We start from the raw sequence: 22,021 nt of genomic DNA, 5'->3' as shown, positions 1-22,021 counted from the left end.
ATAACTTTATTCCAAAAGCACTGGGTCACAAAAAACAACAAGTTTCCACCATACAAACATTTTTTATCAAAGTTGGAACATCTGTGCTCCAATGCACACCCTGAGCCTTGCACATTGTTGAGCTGGTTTACCTTTCTTTTTTTTTACATTGTATAGTGACAGAGAGGTGGAGGTGTGGTTGGACTAGCAGGCACTAGGCCAGTTGTCCTGTAATGATAATCTCCTGCTGATAACATACTGATTGTATTGAAACAGCAAAATACAGCCCAGTAAGTGACACGTCCCTGTAATCAGGGTCTCTCCTGCATCATGCTGCTCTCAGATTACATGGAAAAATCCTGGCAACAGATTCCCTTTAGTAAAGGCGGCTTTACACACTTCGATTTATCTGACGATATGTCGTCGGGGGGTCACAGTTTTCGTGACGCACTTCCGTCATCGTTAGTGACGTCGTTGCATGTGACACTTACATGCGACTCAAAACGATCGCAAATAGGGTGAAAATCGTTGATAGTTCACACGTCGTTTGGAACGCAGCAGACATATTGCTACGTTTGATACCCTGCCAACGACGAACAACATCCACACAACCGCCTTGGTCAAACAATATATCGCTGAACGATGTAGCGTCGTTTGTGAGATGTGTACGTGTGACCGCTAATAATCGACCTATGAGCGATCTCAGCAAATTGTAACAACGATCTGGGCGTGTCACATCGCTAGCGATATCGTTGTGTGTAAATCAGCCTTTAGATTGCTCAAACATCTTTATAGAACTATCTGGACTCAAGTATGTTCTTTTAAGTAGTAGAGAATATGTCCATCTTGTGATCTTTACGGCATGTCCATACATAGCGAAATTGGTGCAGAATATTTCCATAAGAAACCACAAGGAAATCCACAACGACAAATCTGCACCAATTTATGGATATTTGCTTGCAGATGTCATCTGTAGAATAGAGCCAAGTTCCAGAAGTAAAAAGCAAAATCAAAAACTCTGTACTCAACTCTTCGGGCTTTTCTATGTTAGCGCATCTCTGGTCCTCTGCTGCCCCTTTGTCCTATGAGACAAGAGACCATTGCAGTAGGCTCGGCATGGAAAACCAAGTAAGGGAAACCAGCAGGAGATCACGTAAAGGATCCACAGAATTTTCGCAGGACATTAATATAATATAGTTCTGGGGGGGGTTTATTTTAGATTTTTAAACCTTTAGAAAAGTTACTATTTTTTTTTTTTAAAAGTAAAGTTCTAACCATAGGGGTTAAAGAAGGAATTAAGGGTGGGTTGGGGAAACTGTCTTAGGCCCATCAAACAATCGAGGGTGCAAAAAATAATCATCAATAGACGGTCATCATAACACAACAAACTTAATAATGAAATTAGAGAAATATCTGTAAGCAAGACTAAAGTAAAGAGAGCCTAAAGAAGGAGGGATATATATTCAGAGGTGCATATTTGGAGGCAGAGGGGAAGATGAGGTGAGATGGCCGGTCTCAATCAACACAAGTCCCAGCAACCTAAGAGACGTGAGAATCACTAAAACTCATGCCTAGCGTGCCTTGAGCGCAAAATATTCAGAAGAGTGTCTTTGTGTGCACCAGTAGTACCATTTTCACAGAAAGCGAATTTGTCATTTGTGCTGCATTTGTAATGAGTGAGTATATTTTTTACTAAGACCTCTGAAATTTGCGGCCAGTCTGTGGGTAGCAGACACAGAAAAGTCGTCCTTAACTAGATTTTATTCCAGATTTTTTATCTTCCTCATTTTATTCAATTTGCAACAAACTTGCGACCATTCTGCATTAATTGACATGCTGTGTTTTTTTTTTAAAGAAGCTCTCCAATGAAGACTTTTTTTTAATAATTATGTAGAGCAGAGTGAGTGTGTTAATATATTCACCTACTGTCACCATCTCCGGGATCCACCACTGTTCTGCTCCTCTTCTCAGTGACATCACCGCTCTGCACACTCTCCGGACCTCACTGTGCTCTGTGTGATTCACAAGTGGGTTTTATAATGTAAGTCTATGACGCACCAGAATGAGACTTCATAGCCTTTCATTTTAAAAGAGCCTTCAGACTCTCCGCATTACTCTATGATCAGTGTACCAGAAGAGCAGTGACTTCAACGAGAAGAGGAGCCAAGCAGCGCTGGATCCCAGAGACGGCTGTGTTAGGTGAGTATATTAACACACTAACACTACAAGACATGTACACAGATTTAGTAAACAAATCTTCATGGGAGGGCTTCTTTAATTGAACACTGCAGCTCAATTTACTTACAGAAATTAAAATCTCATTCACTTTGCTACTACTGGATTACACAGCAGATTTTCCTACAGAAGACCGGATGGAAAATTTGGCACATTCTAAATGTCAACATGACCATATAAAAAATGCTGCAAATATTTCTGCTAATGGTAATTTCTCAGAGCATATTTTTTTTAGAAAGCAAAACCTGATATTTATTCACCAGCTTACTGACTTTGTGCAGCATGTTTTCTAATTATGTATGTTTACTTATAATTAGGCAGCTGGGATTTAGCGTTGCAAGCACGGTATGCCCATGTCAAAACCAGTTCAGGTAGTAAAAGAAAGGATTTATATATCATGAGATGTGTCAAGGAGATGAATCCAGCAGCAGTGGACATTATTTAATGGAGAAGATGATGAAGCCGAGGACAGTACACCTTTCTTCATTGTACATGTGCAGTAAAACGAGGTGTACGGTCCTGGGATATATTTGCTCAATGTGTATGCACCCCTGACGACGAAGTCCTCTCCTCAGTTATGTAATCTCCTTTCGATTTTTACATGGGTGTGATAGAAACACTGCACCCCAGCTACATACTGGCTTGCTTGACCTTTAGAAGCACCAAACCTAGGGATTGGTTCCCTTTAATATTCACATTTTTGATTTGCGCATTGTCATTTTATATTGGCTTCTATACAGTACATTTATTTGTTGACTCAATATAACAGCATGGTTACACCTTGGTTACTCTTGGTTACATCTGCTTTTTCTTCTTAGGTACTGAGTTACATCCGCACCGAGGGAGATATGCTGGACGCTAGCTTCAGTATTACTCAGCCTTACCAGGTACATACTGTAGAGCACTCAATGAGCTCCGACAAGGAACCCATGGCTGACAGCTGCGTCTATGAATGCGCAAGAAATAAAATCCAGTGTGTTTCCGTCACTAAAATCCCCCTGAATTCCCGAGCCATAAGCTGTGACCGGAACAAGGCTGAGGACAGGCTTCTTCTTGGCTGTGAAGATTCTTCGATCATTCTTTATGAATCTCAGCGCAGAGTGACTCTTCTGGCCCAGGCTGATGTCTTGCCCGCATTAGTCCAGTGGCATCCTGCTGGGTGTATTATTGTGGTGAGCAACAATCAAGGAGAGCTTCAAATATTTGACATGGCACTCTCACCCATTAGAGTCCAGCTTCTCTCTGAAACCATTGCCCCAACATCCACCCTGCAATGCAATAAACAGTTTGAGGTGTCCAGCAGCCTGGTGGACATCAAGTGGACGTACCCTCATACCGCAGCTCAATGCTTTGATAGTGCTAATATATATAATCTTCTGTTTCTGAGATTTCACGGGGGACCCTTAGGAGTTCTTCAATTCAAGCTTGGTAAGATATTAGAGTATATATGTATGTGCTTAATATTAGTTGCATTGAGATTTTCCAATGGGATGAGTCTCATTATTGGCTGCTTACTTCCTCTTGCCTTGACGTTTAATCTCATATTAACCAAAGCAGTTTCTGACAGTAGTAGTGCTATATACAGTCATGGCTAAAAGTGTTGGCACCCTTGAAAATGTCCAGAAAATGTTTTTCTCTTAGAAAATTATTGCAGTTCCGCATGTTTTTTTATACACTTGCTTATTTCTTTTGTGTATATTGTAACAACAGAAAAAAAAATTGAGAAAGAAGGCAAATTAGTCCTAATTTCATACAAAACTCCAAAATGAGCCAGACAAAATTATTGGCCCCCTCAGTTTAATATTTATTGAAGCCATGGCTGCAATATACTTGAGCTTTGAAAGGTTTTAATGACTGGGTAGGTGTGTGGAATTTTTTTCACCCTCCTATTTCATATGTCCTGTGTACTTTGTATTCTAAACCTTTTCCATTTCCTTGCACCCTCTTTTTTGATACTCAGTAAAATGCATTGTTATAAATATTGGTGCTGTTTGAGTCATTGTTCACCTGGAGATGTGACGATATATGGACAAATTTAAAGACTTTTTTTTTTTCTTTTCTCTGGTTTCACTTCAAAACTCTCCAGTGCTTTGTTTCCATCCATTTCTGGGGGCTTCTTAAAGTATGTTTGGGTCATTGTCCTACTGGAAGACCTATGAGTTAGGACTCACTTCCAGCTTTCTGACACTGGACACTACATTGCGACCCAATAATCTTTGGCAGTTTTCAGATTCATGATGTCTTGTACCCATCCAAGGCACCTAGTGCTAGTGGCAGCAAAACAACCCCAAAATATCTTTGAGCCTCCACCATATTTTACTATAGGTATTGTGTTCTTTTTTTTGTAGGCCTCATTTCATTTTCGATAAACAGTAGAATGATGAGCTTTGCCAAAAAGCTCTTTCTTAGTCTCATCTGTCCACAAGACACTTTCCCAAAATGATTTTGGGTTAAATGCCGACAAACTGGCAAAACTGTAGTCTAGCTTTTTTATGTCTCGAGGTCAGCAGTGTGGTCCTCCCGGGTCTCATGCCATAGCATTTAATTTTACTCAAATGATGACAGATAGATTGCACTGACACTGATGCGGCTTGATTTTCTTTGGATCTTGATTGGGCCTGCTTATCCACCATCCGAACTATCCTGCATTGCAACCTTTCATCAGTTTTCTCTGCTGTCCACATTCAAGGAAATTAGGGACAGTGCCATGGGTTGTAAACGTCTTGAATATTTTGTGCACCATGAACAAAGGAACATCAAGATCTCTAGAGATGGACTTGTAACCTTGAGGTTGTGGATATTTTTCTCAAGTCCTCAGACAGTTATCAAAGATTGAACCAACTTCTCCCATTTTTATCTGGTTTGAGGTGTGATTTTCATATTGCCCACACCTGTGTTACTTGCCACAGGGGAGTTTGAACCCGCATCACATGCTCAAAATAAAGTTGTGTTCCCCCAATTTGGAAAGTTGGCAACAATTTTGTCCAGCCCATTTTTGTGGTTTTGCTTAAAATTATGTCCAATTTGCCTTTTTGTCTATGTTTTTTTTGTCGTTACTAAACACACAAAGGAAATAAACATATGGATAATAAAATATGTGTAATTGCAATAATTTTCTGGAACAATTTCAAGGGTGCCAACACTTTGTCATGACTGTATTTGAAGAGATTAAATAGGCTTGGAAAATAATGATAATATTAGGTAAGTAATGTTGCATTATGATTTAACCCATTTATGATTTAACCCATTAATGGCCTTTTAACGGCGGCAGTTAAGGGTACTTATACCTCAGTGCAACTTTTTAACGGTGCTCAGGAAAAAAGGTATAGCGACCCCCAGCAATGGAAAATCTCCGGGTTTCAGCTATCGGGGGTAGCTGAGATGCTGGAGATCATGATCTGGGTCGGTTTTTCCGTTCCCCGGTCATGTGATCACCGTTATACACCATGGTGGATATTCAACCTGCCACCACATTTTATAATCATGGATATAAAAAATTTCCTGATTTTTGCCAATTGGTGCGGGTCACAACCATGATTGAAAATATGGAGAAGCAAGTAAACATCAGTCATTTATGCCCTTCAGGGTTGAAAAATAAAACTGTAAACCACAATCATAAAAAGGGATTGAAAAATACTATTTTTGTGCTGCTTGTGGGAAGCAGAGACACTTATTGTGTATTATGGTTTAAGATGGTGATGGCAAGAACAGAAATTGTTGAGCATTGAGTAGATGTTGAAGTACTACCATATGTACTATGGCAAAAGCAGACACAACTGTTTTCTGATTCAGTCTTTCAGTGTTGTTTTATTTCACAGCTCCTTAAGTCAACAGGGAATTAGACATAGAAACAAGGCCAAATGTACTGCAAGTTGGCAGCGATACTGACCAGCATCCGTCAGCCAAATGTACAGACGCACAACATCGCAACAAAAGCATTACTACAGAACAAAAACTAACAATGGTGGATGGCACAAGTCACCGTGCTACATTGCTCTATAAAAGATCAGGAACATGATTATATATCATTTTTTTTATAAATAATGTAGAGCTCCAGTGCTTTTGCTTTCACTAGTCCCGAAATATATATAATTCTGTCTATATTGCCTTATTTACCGTAGTTTTGGAAAAAATTGCCAAGTTATCATAGCGAGAATTATAGTCCATCTAATGCTTCTTAGAAAATGTAATATGCAAAGTGACTCAGGAAAGGAAGACAAAGGAAGAGAGCAGGAACTCTAGTGCCACCTATTGGGGGTGTGTCACCCCGTGCTCGGCGGTAGCCGAGCCGCTCGGGTCCGGACCTTCAGTGGGTGGCTCGAGGGTCTCCGGACCCGGGGGTCCATGGTCACTCCGATCTAAAAGGGGTTGGCGGTTTGGGGGGACGTAGGTGTACGGTCGGGGCCGTGTTTGAGTTCATGACACCACCCACGGGTTGTGGTGAAGGTGGACACCACCGCTGCAGTTGCGGGGCACCCGGGGGAGATGTTGTGCAGCAAGCTGTTAACCCCTCCGTGGGTAAGGATGGTGGCCCCGGGACCCGTTGGGGAGAGTTGGATGGTGCAGGGAGATGGGTGGCCGGAGGGCTCTGATGTACTCACGATTAGTAACACACACAAGTCTCTGGTAAACCAAGGTGATGGTGGTCGGTGCCCGCAGCCGGCTGCAGTCTGGTCCCCCACCCGGTTGGTGGTCTCTGCCTTTCTCCTGGACTGTTTGTATGATTGTGGACTACCTGTGGCTGCAATGTCAGGAGTCCGCTCCCCGGCTTGTGGTCGTCTAAGGAGCCCTTTGCCCATATACGCTGGCCCGCGGGATCTCTCTGCCGTGGCGGAGGCTTTCTATCCCCCTCGTTGAGCTGTTGTCTTCAGTCGGGACTTTGGGTGGGACAGAACCTATAGTCCTGGCCGCAATCAGTTAATTAGCTAGCCCCCAGTAGCTTCTGGACCTATCTTCAGGGTCTGAGTACCCCCCTTTGTGCTCCGGTTTCCGAGTCGGTTCCCCGGGTCGGTACCGGCGGGCCACTACCCTGTCCCGGTCCACCACTGTTCCACCGAGCCATCTTCCCGGCTCCTGCAGACAGAGGCCTCCGTATGCCTCCTAGCCAAAGGTACCAGGGCTCCAACCCTGGCACCTGTCAGTTAGTTGCAGACCTGACATACAGGTCTGCTTCCACTCCACTTCACCTCCAAAACTGATCTCCCTACTTTTCCCACCCCAGGCCGTCTGAACTCCTCGGTGGGCTTGTCCATCCGCCTGGCTCCACCCCCTGGTGTGTCCATCAAGCACTGAGGGGGGTGACTAGGATTTTAAGTGTGGCTGCCGTCACCTTGTTAGGGGACTGGTGTAATGCGGGGCCCTATCTGTGACTACCTGGCCCGGCCAGGGCGTCACACGAGTAGCAATCCTAATGTGATTATGCACTCTAAAGATCCTTTCACCTGACTTACAACTTACTATTTTAAAATTCATGGTCTACTTTTCAGTAGTTCATGTGATCTCATGTTGTCCCCATGGGAATTACACACCTTTTAATTCTCTAAAGGGGGTCACCATCTCAGTGTCCGGAACTTCGTATATAATGAAATTTTATGGAACATAACACTAAAATTATCCATATGTTGGGACTGAAACTCCTATCAGAGGTACTGATGTTGACTAGACAGCTCCTGTCATAGTTATCATGTAGAAGATGACTTCATATTAATTTATTTAGGAAAATATAGAGAGAAAGATAATCACACTGTCCCTACAGCAGGCAGAGATTGCACCTGGTTCTAGCTGCACATGTGTTGCTGTGCTCATTCATCATTGGATTTATAGCAGACAGTAGAGGAATATGATGCATAAAGAAATCTGAGAATCAGGATAACGAGAACGAGGAAGTGCAGAGAGTGATAGATACTCAGGTGGAGGCTGCAGGGATAGAAAACATTTTCACTTGACTGATTTTTTTAAACAAGCACTCTAATCATAATTTTTGTCTTCTTATATTGCAGTGATCATATTATATAGGACATTGTACTTACTTGCTCATTTTCCCTTTCTACCCAGTTAGTTCTTCTTTTTTCTATTAGATCTAAGACATCACATGATTAAAAACAGACTAGCCTAAACCTTCTAAACTCTATGGAGAAACAGGAAGTCTCTTTTCCCTGAATTAGTCATCACTGTAAAAGTCAATGGCACGGGGAGGAGCAAAGTAGCTGGATCAGGAGTTGAAGAGCCGGAGGACTCATGTAGGGAAATGTAACTTCTTGTACCTACAAAGAGCAGAGAAAAGAGAAGAATTAACTGGGTAGAAAGTCAAAATGATCAACTGTAGGTACACAGTGCTATATAATATGATATTTGCAATATATAGAAGATAAAACTTTGATGAGAGTGCTACTTTAAGCCCTTCACGATGTTTGACGTACATGTACGTCAAAAGTTGTGTCCCCTGCTCACACGCCAAGCTCGCATCTTTGCCCACACATTACAGCTGATTTAGTTGACCATCTTGTGCTTCTAATAGTTGTGGGTGGATCAGAGATCCACCTGCGACTATTAACCAGTTTAAGACCAACTAATAAGCAGTATTTCCCCAAATAAAATAAATGCTTATACTTCTGTCCTGTACCACCACCTTTCCAGGGATGTTTACGCTAGGTCTCCCATCACTTGGTTGACATTGTTATACCACGTGAGCTCTGCAATAATTAGTGATCACTGGTCGGCAGCTTCTCATCAATTTTGCATCAGAGCAGATGTCACTGGTGACGAAATAGTAAAAGCTGCAGCCAGTCATTGACTGCTGATCGCCTGCAGCGCTCACATGAGATAATATCATGCGAGTGCCAGGACATCCATTGCTAACATCGCTGTAATGGCACTTATGTAGGAGGTGAGGATAAGCTTTTCTTACTTTATTCATGGAAAGCAGACATTTAGGACGGGTTGTCCAAGTAATGGAAAATCACATTGATGAATATTTGGCCAGCTGTGTGTTACCATTCCCCATGTTTGCGTCTGGCCTCTGCAGCACTGATTTGACTGTATCAGACTCAGGTGAGATACAGTAACTGTTGCAGATTTCAAGTTTTAGCAGAGAATTATCAGCACTCAGACATTGTGGGAAAAGTAACTGTTTTATAAGGGATATACGGCAACTATTATAGGGAATCTGCAGCATGTTTTGCTTTGTAATCTGAAGACAACAGGTGATAGAGGCTGAAACACAGATTTTAGCGATGTTATTTATTAAGCTGTATATTGTTTGCTTATAGTGACTGTTTTATCACTAGGACATTATCATTGCTAGGACTAGCTGCTCTTGCCAAGTTGTTCCACCACACCACCTCATCTGATAAGCAACTCACTATCGAAATACGATGTACACAGAGAGCTGTGGTGTGAGAGGGATTAACTTTTTGAGCTCTGCTTCATGCTACATCTAAGAACTAAGGAACACATGTTTGGAATCGGTCTGTTTTCCTATGTTATGCTGCTCTCAGATGAGGTAGCAAAAACCTGCTGACAGATTCTCTTTAGCTGCATCTTCACAACATGAGGTATTACAGGAAAGAACACAGAATCCAAACCCGATATTTCATACAGAAGAGTACAACAAATAGCAAAGAACCATCTGTTGTTTTTGCAACGCAGTCCACGAAACATAACCCTGCAGCTGTGGTATACTTTAACAGTTTAACAGGGACTCCCCGACCCCCTAATGTTAACATTTACATGGCCATAGCTGCCAATTTCTTATAGGAGGAGGAATAGAGGAACAGGACAATCCTGACTTATGGGAAAAGCTGCAACACTGGGAGGTCTTCATTTTTGGCTGATTGTCTGCAGCGCCTGGGTGTCATAACAATGACATGCAAGCACCGAGAAATCCGATATCAACATTGCCAGACCGATCAGATTTGTGCTTCCCAGAATACGAGCAGCAAGATTCAGACACAGGCTGTGCGATTGCAGACAGGTATAGCTAAAGCCTGCTTTACACGTTGCAATTTCGCATACGATATCGTATGCGATTTGCAACGCCCCCATCGTATGTGCGGCACGTTCAATTTGTTGAACGTGCCGCACAAACGATTAACCCCCGTCACACATGCTTACCTTCCATACAACCTCGATATGAAAAGGAACGACGTGTCACCGATGAACGATTTTTGCCATTTTTGCGATCGGTGATCGGCGCTCCTAGGGTTTACACGCTGCGATGTCGGTAACGGCGCCGGATGTGCGTCACTAACGACGTGACCCCAACGATATATCGTTACCGATGTCGCAACGTGTAAAGCCCGCCTTAAGGGCCAATTCCTGTAAGATTTTACACCAGAATTATGGAGTAAAAACCTTAACAAGTCACAATAATTCGGAAGCCTGAACTAATAATTGCCACTTTTGGCGTTTTCATGCCAGTCCCTGACAGCTGCACCAATATGGATGGGGCACGACTACTCCCACCCATCAGATTCATAAAGTTCTGTGGAGTACATTTCTGGTGGTGGCACACACCATTTAACAGATGCACCTAAGTTATTAAGTGGCGTGTGCATCCTAGTGAATTTGGCGCATCATACTCCAGCGAGCCCCTCATTAAGACATCACTGTTTAAGAAGTTGTCAAGTCCCAAAACTGATTTTTTTCTCCTTTATAAATCTTGCTAATATGTGCCTCCACACACTTATTATGTTATTTTGGCAATATTACCTTTTATCGTGCTCTAGCAGCACATCCTCACTGCTGGCTCCAGATCTGATGGGGTTAATCTCTCTCCTGACTTCCTGTGTTCCATTACCACAACTTCCATGATCCTTTGCGGTGGCCTGTATCTCACACCCACTCAGATCTCCACCTACACTCCTCCCTGCCAGCTTTCCTGTGTCTGCACCTGCACATCTTATTGAATCACAGAGAGAGATCACATCAGCTCCAAGCGCTGTTGCTCCTGAAGTGTCTGGGATTGAGATGTGTGCACTGCCCTGCTGCCACTCCCCTGCACACTGCTCTGCTACCGCTCCCCCGCACACTGCTCTGCTGCCGCTCTCATGCACACTGCTCTGCTGCCACTCCTCTGCATGCTGCTCTGCTGCCGCTCGCCCGCATACTGCTCTGCTGCCGCTCCCCCGCACACTGCTCTGCTGCCGCTCCACCGCACACTGCTGTGCTGCTCCCCCGCACATTGCTCTGCTGCCGGTCCCCTGCACACTGCTCTTCTGCCACTCTCCTGCACACTGCTCTGTCACTCACCCCCCCACATAAGATACTCACCCACGTGACTCCTCTCGATCCTGGTGCCGACCCGCACCGCAGACAGCTGCATGATGTTAAGTAAACCCTCCTCTCCTTCTCTTAATACTGGACTGTGACGTGAGTGTAACCGCGCCCACAGCCTAGTCACTCAGGATGAGAGGCAGCTGCTGATGTAACGTCAACTCTGAGAGCCCGGACGTTGACGTGACATCAGCGGATGCCAGAGGCCACAGCACCCAGAGTCATGTGACCGGCACTGAGCGAGCACGATAGCGCCGCTCAGTGTCAGAACTGAAAACACAAGATAATTTAGAAGAGACTTGTAATAGCAAGTTAAATTGAAAGGGAAAATTTAAAAAATGAGTGAACCATCCCTTTAATGATTCGGCCCCTATGTGTCTCGGCAGACTAGTCTGATGCGTTTCCTGTCCAGATTCTTTTTGATGTGTTATCAATACACATAAAATTTTAGATTCATCATATTTATGACTGTTCCTAAAATGGCTAAAAGAATTATTCTGGGCATAGGAAAAACTGTAGAAAACAATACAACAATGGCTGAGATTAGCACATCGTGATTGTGACAGTACTTTGACAAAGAGTAATCTAGCTAAATATCTCCATACCAGGCAGCCATGGATTATGTCTCCACCAGGATCCTATCTGATAGTTATGTAATATAATGTGCTTAATCCTTTTGTTGGCAAATAGCATTTTATGACAGTCTGTTATCTCATCGTGCTGTTTTTAATTGTTATTGTAGTGTATTGACTCTAGGCTGGGATGTATTAATTGTAACACATTCTGATGGATTTGTGTTCAGAGTTGTTAGCCGGTGGCAAAAATCCAAGCTTCAGCCCCAAAAATCTTTCACTTATTTGTAGACCGATCCACACAAAGCTGAGCCTCATTGTCATTCAATAATGCTAATCTGTGGATTTTTTATTATGCAGAACATGGGTATTTGCAAACTACATTTTTGATGGGGAGTTTTTACGTTCATTTGTTGCGGAAAAAAATGCAGGGTTTTACAGCAGGAGCAAAGTGAATGATATTTCTGAAACCTCTTGCACATGCTGTTTTTTTTTCTGTTTTTGATGCAATAATCTGTTTGCATAACCAAAGAATTTCTGCACAAACTGTCAAAAATAGTCTCAGGAACTCTCATCTGCATGCTGTCATGGCCACTCCAGACTCTGGTCACATTGCAGAGTCTGGCAGGTAACCGAATGCTTCTTAGTTGCTCAGCCAGAGCCGGGCGTTGACTGTTGACTGTGCTCTTTGGTCTTTGGTTTAGCAGGAATTAATGCCTGCTGGCTGGTGAATGGCTGCTGGGGTCACAGGTTGCTGATGTCCTATCACAGCTGCCTCCGCAATATAGATAGATGTCCTATCACAGCTGCCTCCGCAATATAACAAAATGGTGGAATCTGGCCTCACATGCCGAAGATATCTCTAGCTTTGCTCCAGCATTATCGGTCTTTGTGCGTGGTGATCCAGTTGTTGGTGAACTGTTATATGCAATTTGGTGTGTGGGAATATCCTTGTTATTTATTTTCTCCCAGTACTTTTTTTCTCCCTGAACACATATTGTCTTTTCCCCTGTGTGTGCTTGCAGTGAGTTTGCGCTTTGGTTTTCCCCTGTCTGTCACTATTTCTGGTATTCTTTACTCCTGTTCCAGCCCTCCTTGGGGGTGGAGGAGAGGGGGTGTTAGAACAGGGCTGCTCAGGAGTTAGGGCTATGCTGGCGGTTCAGACCTGGCTACCATCAAGCCTACCTCTGGAATAAGGGACAGTTTAAGGCCCCTAGTCTGAGGGCAAGTCTAGGTGCCCTTATTCTTGGTTACCATGTCATACCCGTGACACATGCTCAATGTCCTCATCGGGTTCTCCACCTGACTGCAGTTTATTATCTTAATTGACATGAGTAGGTAAATGCTCAGATTCGATAGCATCTGTCATGTTGGAGAGGTGTTCTCTACACGGATGGATCCTGGTTTTCACTACACTGGTCAGGTGGCAGACTGGAAAATGGTGATCACACCTGATACTGACTGGTTTCTTGACCCCCTCAGCCCCAATACTGTAAAACTGCACATTTTAGACTGGCCTTTTATTGTGGCCAGCCTAATGCACACCTGTGCAATAATCATGCTGTCTAATTAGTATCTTGATATGACGCACCTGTGAGGTGGATGAATTATCTTGGCACAGGAGATTAGGGAGAGAACGGCCTTTCGATGACATAGAAAAAGTCAGATCTTTGTGTTCAGCTCATTAAGGATTGGAGCATAGTGTCAGCATAGTGTGATCAGGTTCACTTGGAAGTGAGAATCTGAGCACATTGTGAGGAGAAGATGGAGAACTAAATCTCTCCTCGGAAATCGGGCTGCACCCACATGTCCTCTGAGTGCAGTGCGATATCTACCACTCACTCATTGACTTGCATGGCCAAGTGCGAATATCGGATCTGGGAAGTTTGCATCATTGATGTATCCTCTCATCTCTCTGATTTTATCCAGTTTAGTGCAACAACTCCTTTTATTTATATTCCTTCCCCTTAGGCTATGTGCGCACTTGTGCGCTCTGCACCGCACACAAAAGTTCCGCTTCAGAGCGCAGCTGAAAAGCTCCGTTCTGAAGCGCATGGTGCCTGCAAAATTCGTGCGCTCTGCATGCTGCCTCTCCCTATAGACAGCATGCAAAGCGCACGGAAGAAGTGACATGTCACTTCTTAGAACGCAGCGCTTCGGGCAGCAGCCGAATCGCTGCGTTCTAATACGCCACGTGCGCACGTCTCATGCACAATCTTCATAGATTGTGCTGGGGACGCAGGACGCATGCAGTTACGCTGCGGTGCAGATCGCAGCGTAACTGCATGCAATACGCACACGTGCGCACATAGCCTTATTTCTGCCGTGATCCCACACCTCAAGTGTTGCCTTGGCATTACACAGTTCACCAGTCAATTAATTAGTTTTTTAAGACAAAAATCATTGGGAAAACTATTAGATTTACATTGTCTTCACAGTGCCTTAAATTGCTTTACCTTTACAACAGACCCCATTCTGTGATCTTAGGCCTGAAGTTTATTTTTCTCTGTCCCCAGTGATGCCGCTTACAGCAGCTTTTGTGGAAAAAAAGGCCCTTGACTTGCTATCTCCGGCACATTTGTGTTCTCACACAGGCCAGAATGCTCACAGTGCAGGGATTTAGAGGCCTTCCAGCTAATTGCCATCTTGTAAATTTAATTGGACTGCCTCCCCAGACACTGTTCTTAAATCAATTAGGCTACGAGTTGGCTGTCACCTCCTTCTACCAAGAAGTGCACCATCCAAGGGAGGTCAAGCATCTAAAGGGAGAAAGATGTTTCACCTCAACCACCGAGATTTCTCACAATGTAAAATTCATTGTTTGCATTTAGATGAAGTATTTTTTTTATTTTTTTATTTTTTTGTACAGTTTTCCTTTTCGATTCATTATTTCAGCCAGAATTTACTTACATTGGATCGTTACTGATTTTTTTTTTTTTTGGGCTACCGTTTCTTTTGTGTCACTCTAATAAGGTTAAGCAGCGCTCTGACCGGACTGTCCTTGCTAATGAGATCAATTGACTTCTGGGGATGCATCAACTGATAAATAATAAATCCTTTCCTTATTATTTTACAAGCCTTGTGGTTCTGGTCTTTGCCAATGAGAGCAAGTACCATGAACAACTAAACTACAAATAAAACCCTTGCTTTGGATATTAGACAAATGTGATGTCATTTGTGAGAGAGTTGCTTTTTTCGGCTGTGGATTTTCCCTCATAACTATTGATACAATGCATAACATGCATAGTAAAATTATTTCTCACCATTTCGTTCTCTGATGTTTCTTCTGCTTTATTAGGTTTGTTTGCATGTGCATTTTCAGGTTTATTTTTATTTCTTATGGCAAAAAATTGTAGTCTGCAAAGGGGTTCTTAAAGGGAATCTGTCGGCAGGTTTTGCTATATAAGCTGAGAGCAGCATAGCATGGGGCAAGAAAGCCTGATTCCAACGATGTATCACTTACTGGGCTGATTTGTGGAGTTTTCTTAGAATAACTGTTTTTGTGTGCTGTAGATCTAGCAGAGCAAAGTGTTAAACTGTGTGTAACCCCGCCCAAACCCCTGACTGGCAGCTTCCTGTATATAACCCCCAGCCACACCCCTGACTGGCAGCTTCCTGTATATAACCCCACCCAAACCCCTGACTGGCAGCTTCCTGTATACAACACCCACCCACTCCCCTCACTGGCAGATTCCTGTGTATACCCTAGCCCACACCCCTGACTGGCAGCTTCCTGTTTATAACCTTGCTCACACCCTTAACCGGCAGGCAGCTTCCTGTGTATAACCCTGCCCACACCCCTGACTGACTGCTTCCTGTATATAACCCTGCCCATACCCCTGAACCGCAGCTTCCTGTGTATAAGCCCGCTCACACCCTTGACTGGCAGTTTCCTGTGTATAACCCCTCCCACACTCCTAACTGTTAGCTTCCTAGGTATAACCTCACCCACACCTCTGAGTGCTTCCCATGTGTAACCCCCGCCCACGCTCCTTACTGTCATCTTTCTGTGTATAACCCCACCCATACCACTGACAGTTAGCTTTCTATTGGTCAAGGGTCCATTCTGAAAAGGAGCCCTGACACACGAGGTGAGGGCACTCAGTTCATTGAGGGCATCTGAGGTCAGGTTACCTGCGATCACAGGTGGAGGACTGTGGGAACCTCCAGCTGTAGCCACGAATAACCTGAATGACGTCACCGCTCTGCCTGAAGCTCTTAGCGGGTGAATATATCCTATGCCCACACACTGTAAGTTCAGATGTAGCAGAGCTGGAATAGTCATGGGACCTCATGTAGATTACATCAGACCTGGGTGTTTTGGGGCTTAATAAAGGGGTGAAGAGGGTGTTTTTTTGTATTTTATTTCAAATAAAGGATTTTTTGAGTGTTTGTGTTTATTTCTTTTCACTTACAGATTAGTAATGGAGAGGTCTCAGATGCCTCCCATTGCTAATCTAGGGCTTAGTGGCAGCTGTGAGCTGTCATTAAACCCTTATTACCTCGATTACCACTGTACCAGGGCAATCAGGATGAGCTGGGAAAAGTTCCGGGATTGTCGCATCTAAGGGATGCAACAGTCCTGGGCGACTGCAGGCTACTATTTTTAGGCTGGGGGCCTAATAACCCAGCCCGAAAATACTAGCTCCCAGCTGTCGGCTTTATCATGGCTGGTTATCCGGATTGGAGGGGACCACATGCCAATTTGTAAAATGTTTTTTTTAAATCATTTAAAAAAAACAAACTAACAAAAACGCATGGTGTTCTTATTTTGATACTTGTAAATGTAATCCTACTCCTTCTGAGGAATGACTGGAAGGATAAAAAGCCCCACTGGCCACTGCAAGATTACAAATTTTTCTTTATTCTTATTTTTTTTTAGATATCTTGTTATGAAAAAAAAAGAAATTAATAAATGAACATTGCAAAAACATAAAAAGCAGTGTACAGCTGTCATTGGGTTTTTATGACAGAAAGGGCTTCTCCTATTCTTGAGGTGAGAAGGTCTCAGTGCTGGTTGGAGCTGCTTTCCTTTCCTGTTAACTGTGCAGATTTCCCTTGTGCTGGTGCTACAAGGGTTAAAGCTGTTCTTTGTCTCCTAAGGCTATGTGCGCACTAGAAATGTGAAGTTTCTCAAGAAAATTTCTTGAGAAACTTCTGCCAGTGAAAGATTTCCGGACCTGCGGAAAAAATCCGCACCAAATCCGCATGCGTTTTTGCCGCGGATTTGCCGCGGATTTACCGCAGGTTTGTCCCTGCAATAAATAATAAAGATAATCGATAGACAGATAATGGATAGAGGGAAAGATGGATAGATGAATAGATAGATAGAGGGATGAATAGATAGATAGATAGAGGGATAGATAGATAGATGAATAGATAGATAGATAGAGGGATAGATAGATAGATAGATAGATGAATAGATAGATAGAGGGATAGATGGATAGATAGAGGGATAGATAGATAGATAGATGAGAAAAACCTATATAATGTTCCACCTCCCTGCATTTTCTAAGCTGGCACCCTTTAGTGATTTTCATGTGGCACTTAGGCTACTTTCACACCTCCGGTTTTTGCTATGCGGCACAATCCGGCACTTTGCATGAAAATCGCAACCGTTTTTTTTTGCTGCCGGTTGCGATTTTCCTGCATAGACTTTAATTAGTGCCGCATTGTGCCGCATGGCCTTGCGTTCCGTCCGGTTTTTGCCGCATGCGGCAGATGTAGCCGATGCGGCGGCCGGATGGAACGTTGCCTGGCACGTTTTTTCGTGCGGCAAAAAAAAACCGCATCGCGCCGCATTCGGCCGATGCGGCGCATTTTTCAATGCATGCCTATGGCGGCCGGATGCGGCGCGATGCGGCAATAACTGCATCCGGCCGCCGCATGCGGTTTTTGCCACTGCGCATGCTCAGTAGCATGCCGCAAGCGGCAAAAACCGGACTGGCCGCACAGGAAAAACTTATGCAAAGGATGCGGTGTTTTCACCGCATCCGTTGCATAGCTTGCACAGCCGGATTGAGCCGCAGAGCTCAAGCCGGATGTGTGAAAGTAGCCTAAAGGGTGCTTAGCCTTGTATTTAGCCATAAAATAAATAAATAATTTAAAAAAAATGACGTGAGGTCCCCCCATTTTTTGTAGCCAGCTAGGGTAAAGCAGACGGCTGCAGCCTGCAGACCACCGCTGGCAGCTTCACCTTGGCTGATAATCCAAAACAGTGGGCACCCCACGCTGTTATTTTAAATTATAAATAATTTAAAACAAAAAACATGGGGTCCCCCCCATATTGGATCACCAGCCAAGGTAAAGCGGACAGCTGGGGTCTGATATTCTCAGACTAGGGAGGTCCACTGTTATTGGACACTCCCCAGCCTAAAAATAGCAGGCCGCAGCCGCCCCAGAAGTGGCGCATCCATTAGACGTGCCAATCCTGGCGCTTTGCCCCAGCTCATCCCGCGCCCTGGTGCGTTGGCAAACGGGGTAATATATGGGGTTGATGCCAGATGTGTAATGTCACCTGGCACCAAGCCCTGGGGTTGGTGAGGTCAGGCGTCTATCAGATACCCGACATCACCAACCCAGTCAGTAATAATTAAAAAATAGACAACAAAAAAAGTTTTATTTGAAAAAAGGGGGGGGGGCACGGCGATCCATACCATAGTCGCTGTCCCAGTCAATGAAAAAAAGAATGTTCCCCATTGGCTGGGAGAGCAATGCAGTGACCTGAGCTAACATCAATAGGTCAGCTCAGGTCACTGCAGGGGATGACGAGCGCTGCCATCAGGAGCATAGATGAGATCATTACCTTCTGTGATCATCTCCTGTACTGCTGACGTCAGCGCTGTCACTGACTTATCGCGAGAGCCCGTGATGTCACCGCTAGTGACAGTCTCGGGCCGCTCGCGAGACGGGCATAGACAGCAGTGACCGCGGTGACGTCAGGAGGCAGGAGATCGTCACAGCAGGTAATGATCTCACCTCCTGACAGCAGCGATCGTCATCCCCGCGGCTCCCAGCACTGCAGGATGTCAGTGTCTGCCTGCGCTGCCGCGTGACAGGCTGCTGACACTGCGGGCAGACACTGACACCCTGCAGTGCAGGCAGCCGCGAGGCCGGAGCAGGACACACACTGCACGGGCACCTGGAGGTCGCACGGAAGTGCTTCTGTGCGGCGTCCAGGGAGTGTGACGTGCGTTTCCTCTGCTCCTCTTCCTGGCATAATGACATCGCTTCCTGCAAAACCGCAGGCAGCGATGGGCATTACCGCAGGTAAATCGCGGCTATTCCGGTGGTATACCGCACATCATTGCTACCTGCGGAATACCCCCGGAATACCGCAGGTACCTGCGGAAATTAATGGACATGCACATTTTCTCAAGAAAGTTTCTCGAGAAAATTTTCTCAAGAAATTTTCTTGAGAAAAATCCGCACAGTGCGCACAACTATTTTTTTTTCTCATTGAATTTCATGGGAAATGTCTGCACAAAGATTGCAGACATTTCTCAAGAAATTTCCGGGGGCAAATCCGCGGGTAAATCCGCGGGAAAAACGGTCTAGTGCGCACATAGCCTAGGCTTTCCATCCAAGCTTATCTTTCATCCACTCCACTCTGGTATAAATACTCACCTCTCAAGCTTGCCTTATTACCAGTGATAGCCTACTATACCTTCGTATCGGTGTGCAGGTGTGAGCCGTGGGCCGTGGAAAGAAAGGTCACTTTGGACTTGTTTCTGGAGATGTCTGCCTGGAGGTTTATTTTACCCCTGTCTGTCCAATTCCCTTTGTGCCTTAATCATGGAACAGGACTAGTCTTCCTGCTGCCCTGTGCACTAGTCAGAGCCATGCTTAGGGTAAGTCAGGGCTAGGAGCGTGATGGCTACATGGGGTGAAAAAACCTATCTAGGCACGTCAGGGAGCTCAGGTTTGCTTAGGGTAAGTGGCAGGGGGCTCCCTTCCTGTTTATCCCTGGTGGCAGTATAACCCTTTCCATCTGTCTTGCCGTTCCCCTTAGTGGAGTGTGACAACAAGAGAACCATAGACAGTCAATATATCAACATACTTCTCAGTGCACATTGTATTCTCTTGTGCATAAACCCTTAAGGCTGCTTTACACGGTACGACCGATTGTACAATTTCACAATCGATCGTACCCGCCCCCGTCCTTTTTGCGTCATGGGCAAATCGCTGCCCGTGTCGCACAAAGTCAGTAACCCCCCGTCACACATACTTACCTCTCGTGCGACCACGCTGTGGGCGGCGAACGTCCACTTCCTGGAGTGGGAGGGACGTTCGGCGTCAGAGCTACGTCACACGGCCGCCGGCCAATGGAAGCGGAGGGGCGGAGATGAGCAGGACGTAAACATCCCGCCCACCTCCTTCCTTCACATAGCCGGCGGCGGCCGCGGGACGCAGTTGAGCTGCTGTTCATCGTTCCCGGGGTGTCACACGGAGCGGCGTGTGCTACCACGGAAACGATGAACAACTAAATTAAAAGATATTATGGAACCTAGCGACCAGTATACGACTCACGATTTGTGAGCGATACTGCGTCGCTAGGAGGTGTCACACAGGCCGGCATCGCCAGTGATGCCGGATGTGCGTCACAAAAACCGTGACCCCGACGATCTATCGCACAATAGATTGTCTGGTGTAAAGCAGCCTTTAGTGATTTGACAGTGTAATTGGTGATACATTGCTATTCGGACACCTTATTATGTTGCATTTTTGTACATGTTATTTTATGTATTTATATATTTTTACATTTTTCCCTAAAGGTGCCGTATCCAGAGGACAGTTGGGCCCTGTGGAGCTCGTCTCTCAGTACCTCCGTCATGAAGAATTGGATGAAGCCATTGGTATATTGACATGCTTGAGTTGGAATACTGCTGGTCACCAATGCTATACATGCATGAGCGCCATTGTAAACCAGCTTCTAAGGCAGAAACTGACCCCTGAAACAGAAGGTGATACTATGTTTTCCTTATTATTTTCATTTCTCTACAAATATACAGACAAAAAAATGCCCAAACATAAAAAAATCCCCTCAACTATCATGGGACATCGGGCTTGACTTCCATTAATTGTACCTTATACAGACATTGCATAGTAATGTACTAACACTTCCGCATCATCTCAATAGTTGATTATTTGAAGTCACAAAACATATTCCTGGATGTTAATTTTATCTCTTAGTCCCGTCCTTATATGCTCTTACAATTTCATTATAAATTTACTGATTTTAGGGCGTGTCCTGGCTATGGAGGAGTGAGGACGTGTTTGTCTCAGCTCCTGCCACCGGACTACACTACTGACAATTAAACCAGCCCAAGAGCCTGGAAGAAAAGGATATGCAGCGCAGGAGAAGGGAGAGCTCCCAGGGGCCCAGCAGAGGAGCGTCACGGACAGAGGAGAAGGGAATTAGAGGCTTCCTTACCGGGCCGAAGCAGAGGACAGCACTGCAGACATCTCCCAAGATAGAGAGGCAGGGGAAGCCCCAGCAGCAGCAGAGACAGAGGGAGGAAAGCACCCGGGCAGTGGAGGAGAGGCAGCTGATAACCCCAGACAGCCAGCGTGTCCAGGTACAGGGGAGCCCTGGAGCAGGGAGCATGGGTACAACCCCCACCATTGCTGATTGCAGACCTGCAGTGGGGAGGCCTCAGGAGGGGGGAGAGGTGCCCTTACCCCTGTCACAGAAGGAGGACAATAATAAATCTCAAGCAGAGGCTGTTAATGCTGCAAATGGGGAACAGGGCCCTGCTAGTGGAAATCTCCTATCTTCAGTGAGACACAGCCTGAGTCAAAGTGTGTATGATATGGAAATGCAAGCAGAGTTAGAGCCTGCCACAAGTACAATAAGATCACATGAACCAGGAGTGCTAACAGAACTTAATGAAATCCGGGCACACATCTCTTCTATGCCCACCAGAGAAGATATGGAGACATATATAGCAAGGCTGGAACAG

The 22,021-nt window shown here is 44.9% G+C and overlaps 1 protein-coding gene across 1 annotated transcript in view; it reads left to right on the top strand.

Annotated features, from left to right (window-relative positions):
* The window catches only part of WDPCP (WD repeat containing planar cell polarity effector), a 422,579-nt gene that overhangs the window by 193,447 nt on the left and 207,111 nt on the right, over positions 1-22,021 (top strand). The window contains exons 10-11 of the mRNA XM_075339251.1: positions 3,033-3,642; positions 20,834-21,022. Of these exons, the coding sequence (XP_075195366.1) occupies positions 3,033-3,642; positions 20,834-21,022 (799 nt within the window). The remainder of the gene's footprint in view (positions 1-3,032; positions 3,643-20,833; positions 21,023-22,021) is intronic.

The sequence above is a fragment of the Anomaloglossus baeobatrachus genome, chromosome 3 (assembly GCF_048569485.1).
Source record: "Anomaloglossus baeobatrachus isolate aAnoBae1 chromosome 3, aAnoBae1.hap1, whole genome shotgun sequence".
Lineage (NCBI taxonomy): Eukaryota > Metazoa > Chordata > Amphibia > Anura > Aromobatidae > Anomaloglossus > Anomaloglossus baeobatrachus.
Note: the sequence above shows the minus strand (reverse complement) of the source record. Positions and strands in the feature narration are given on the sequence as shown.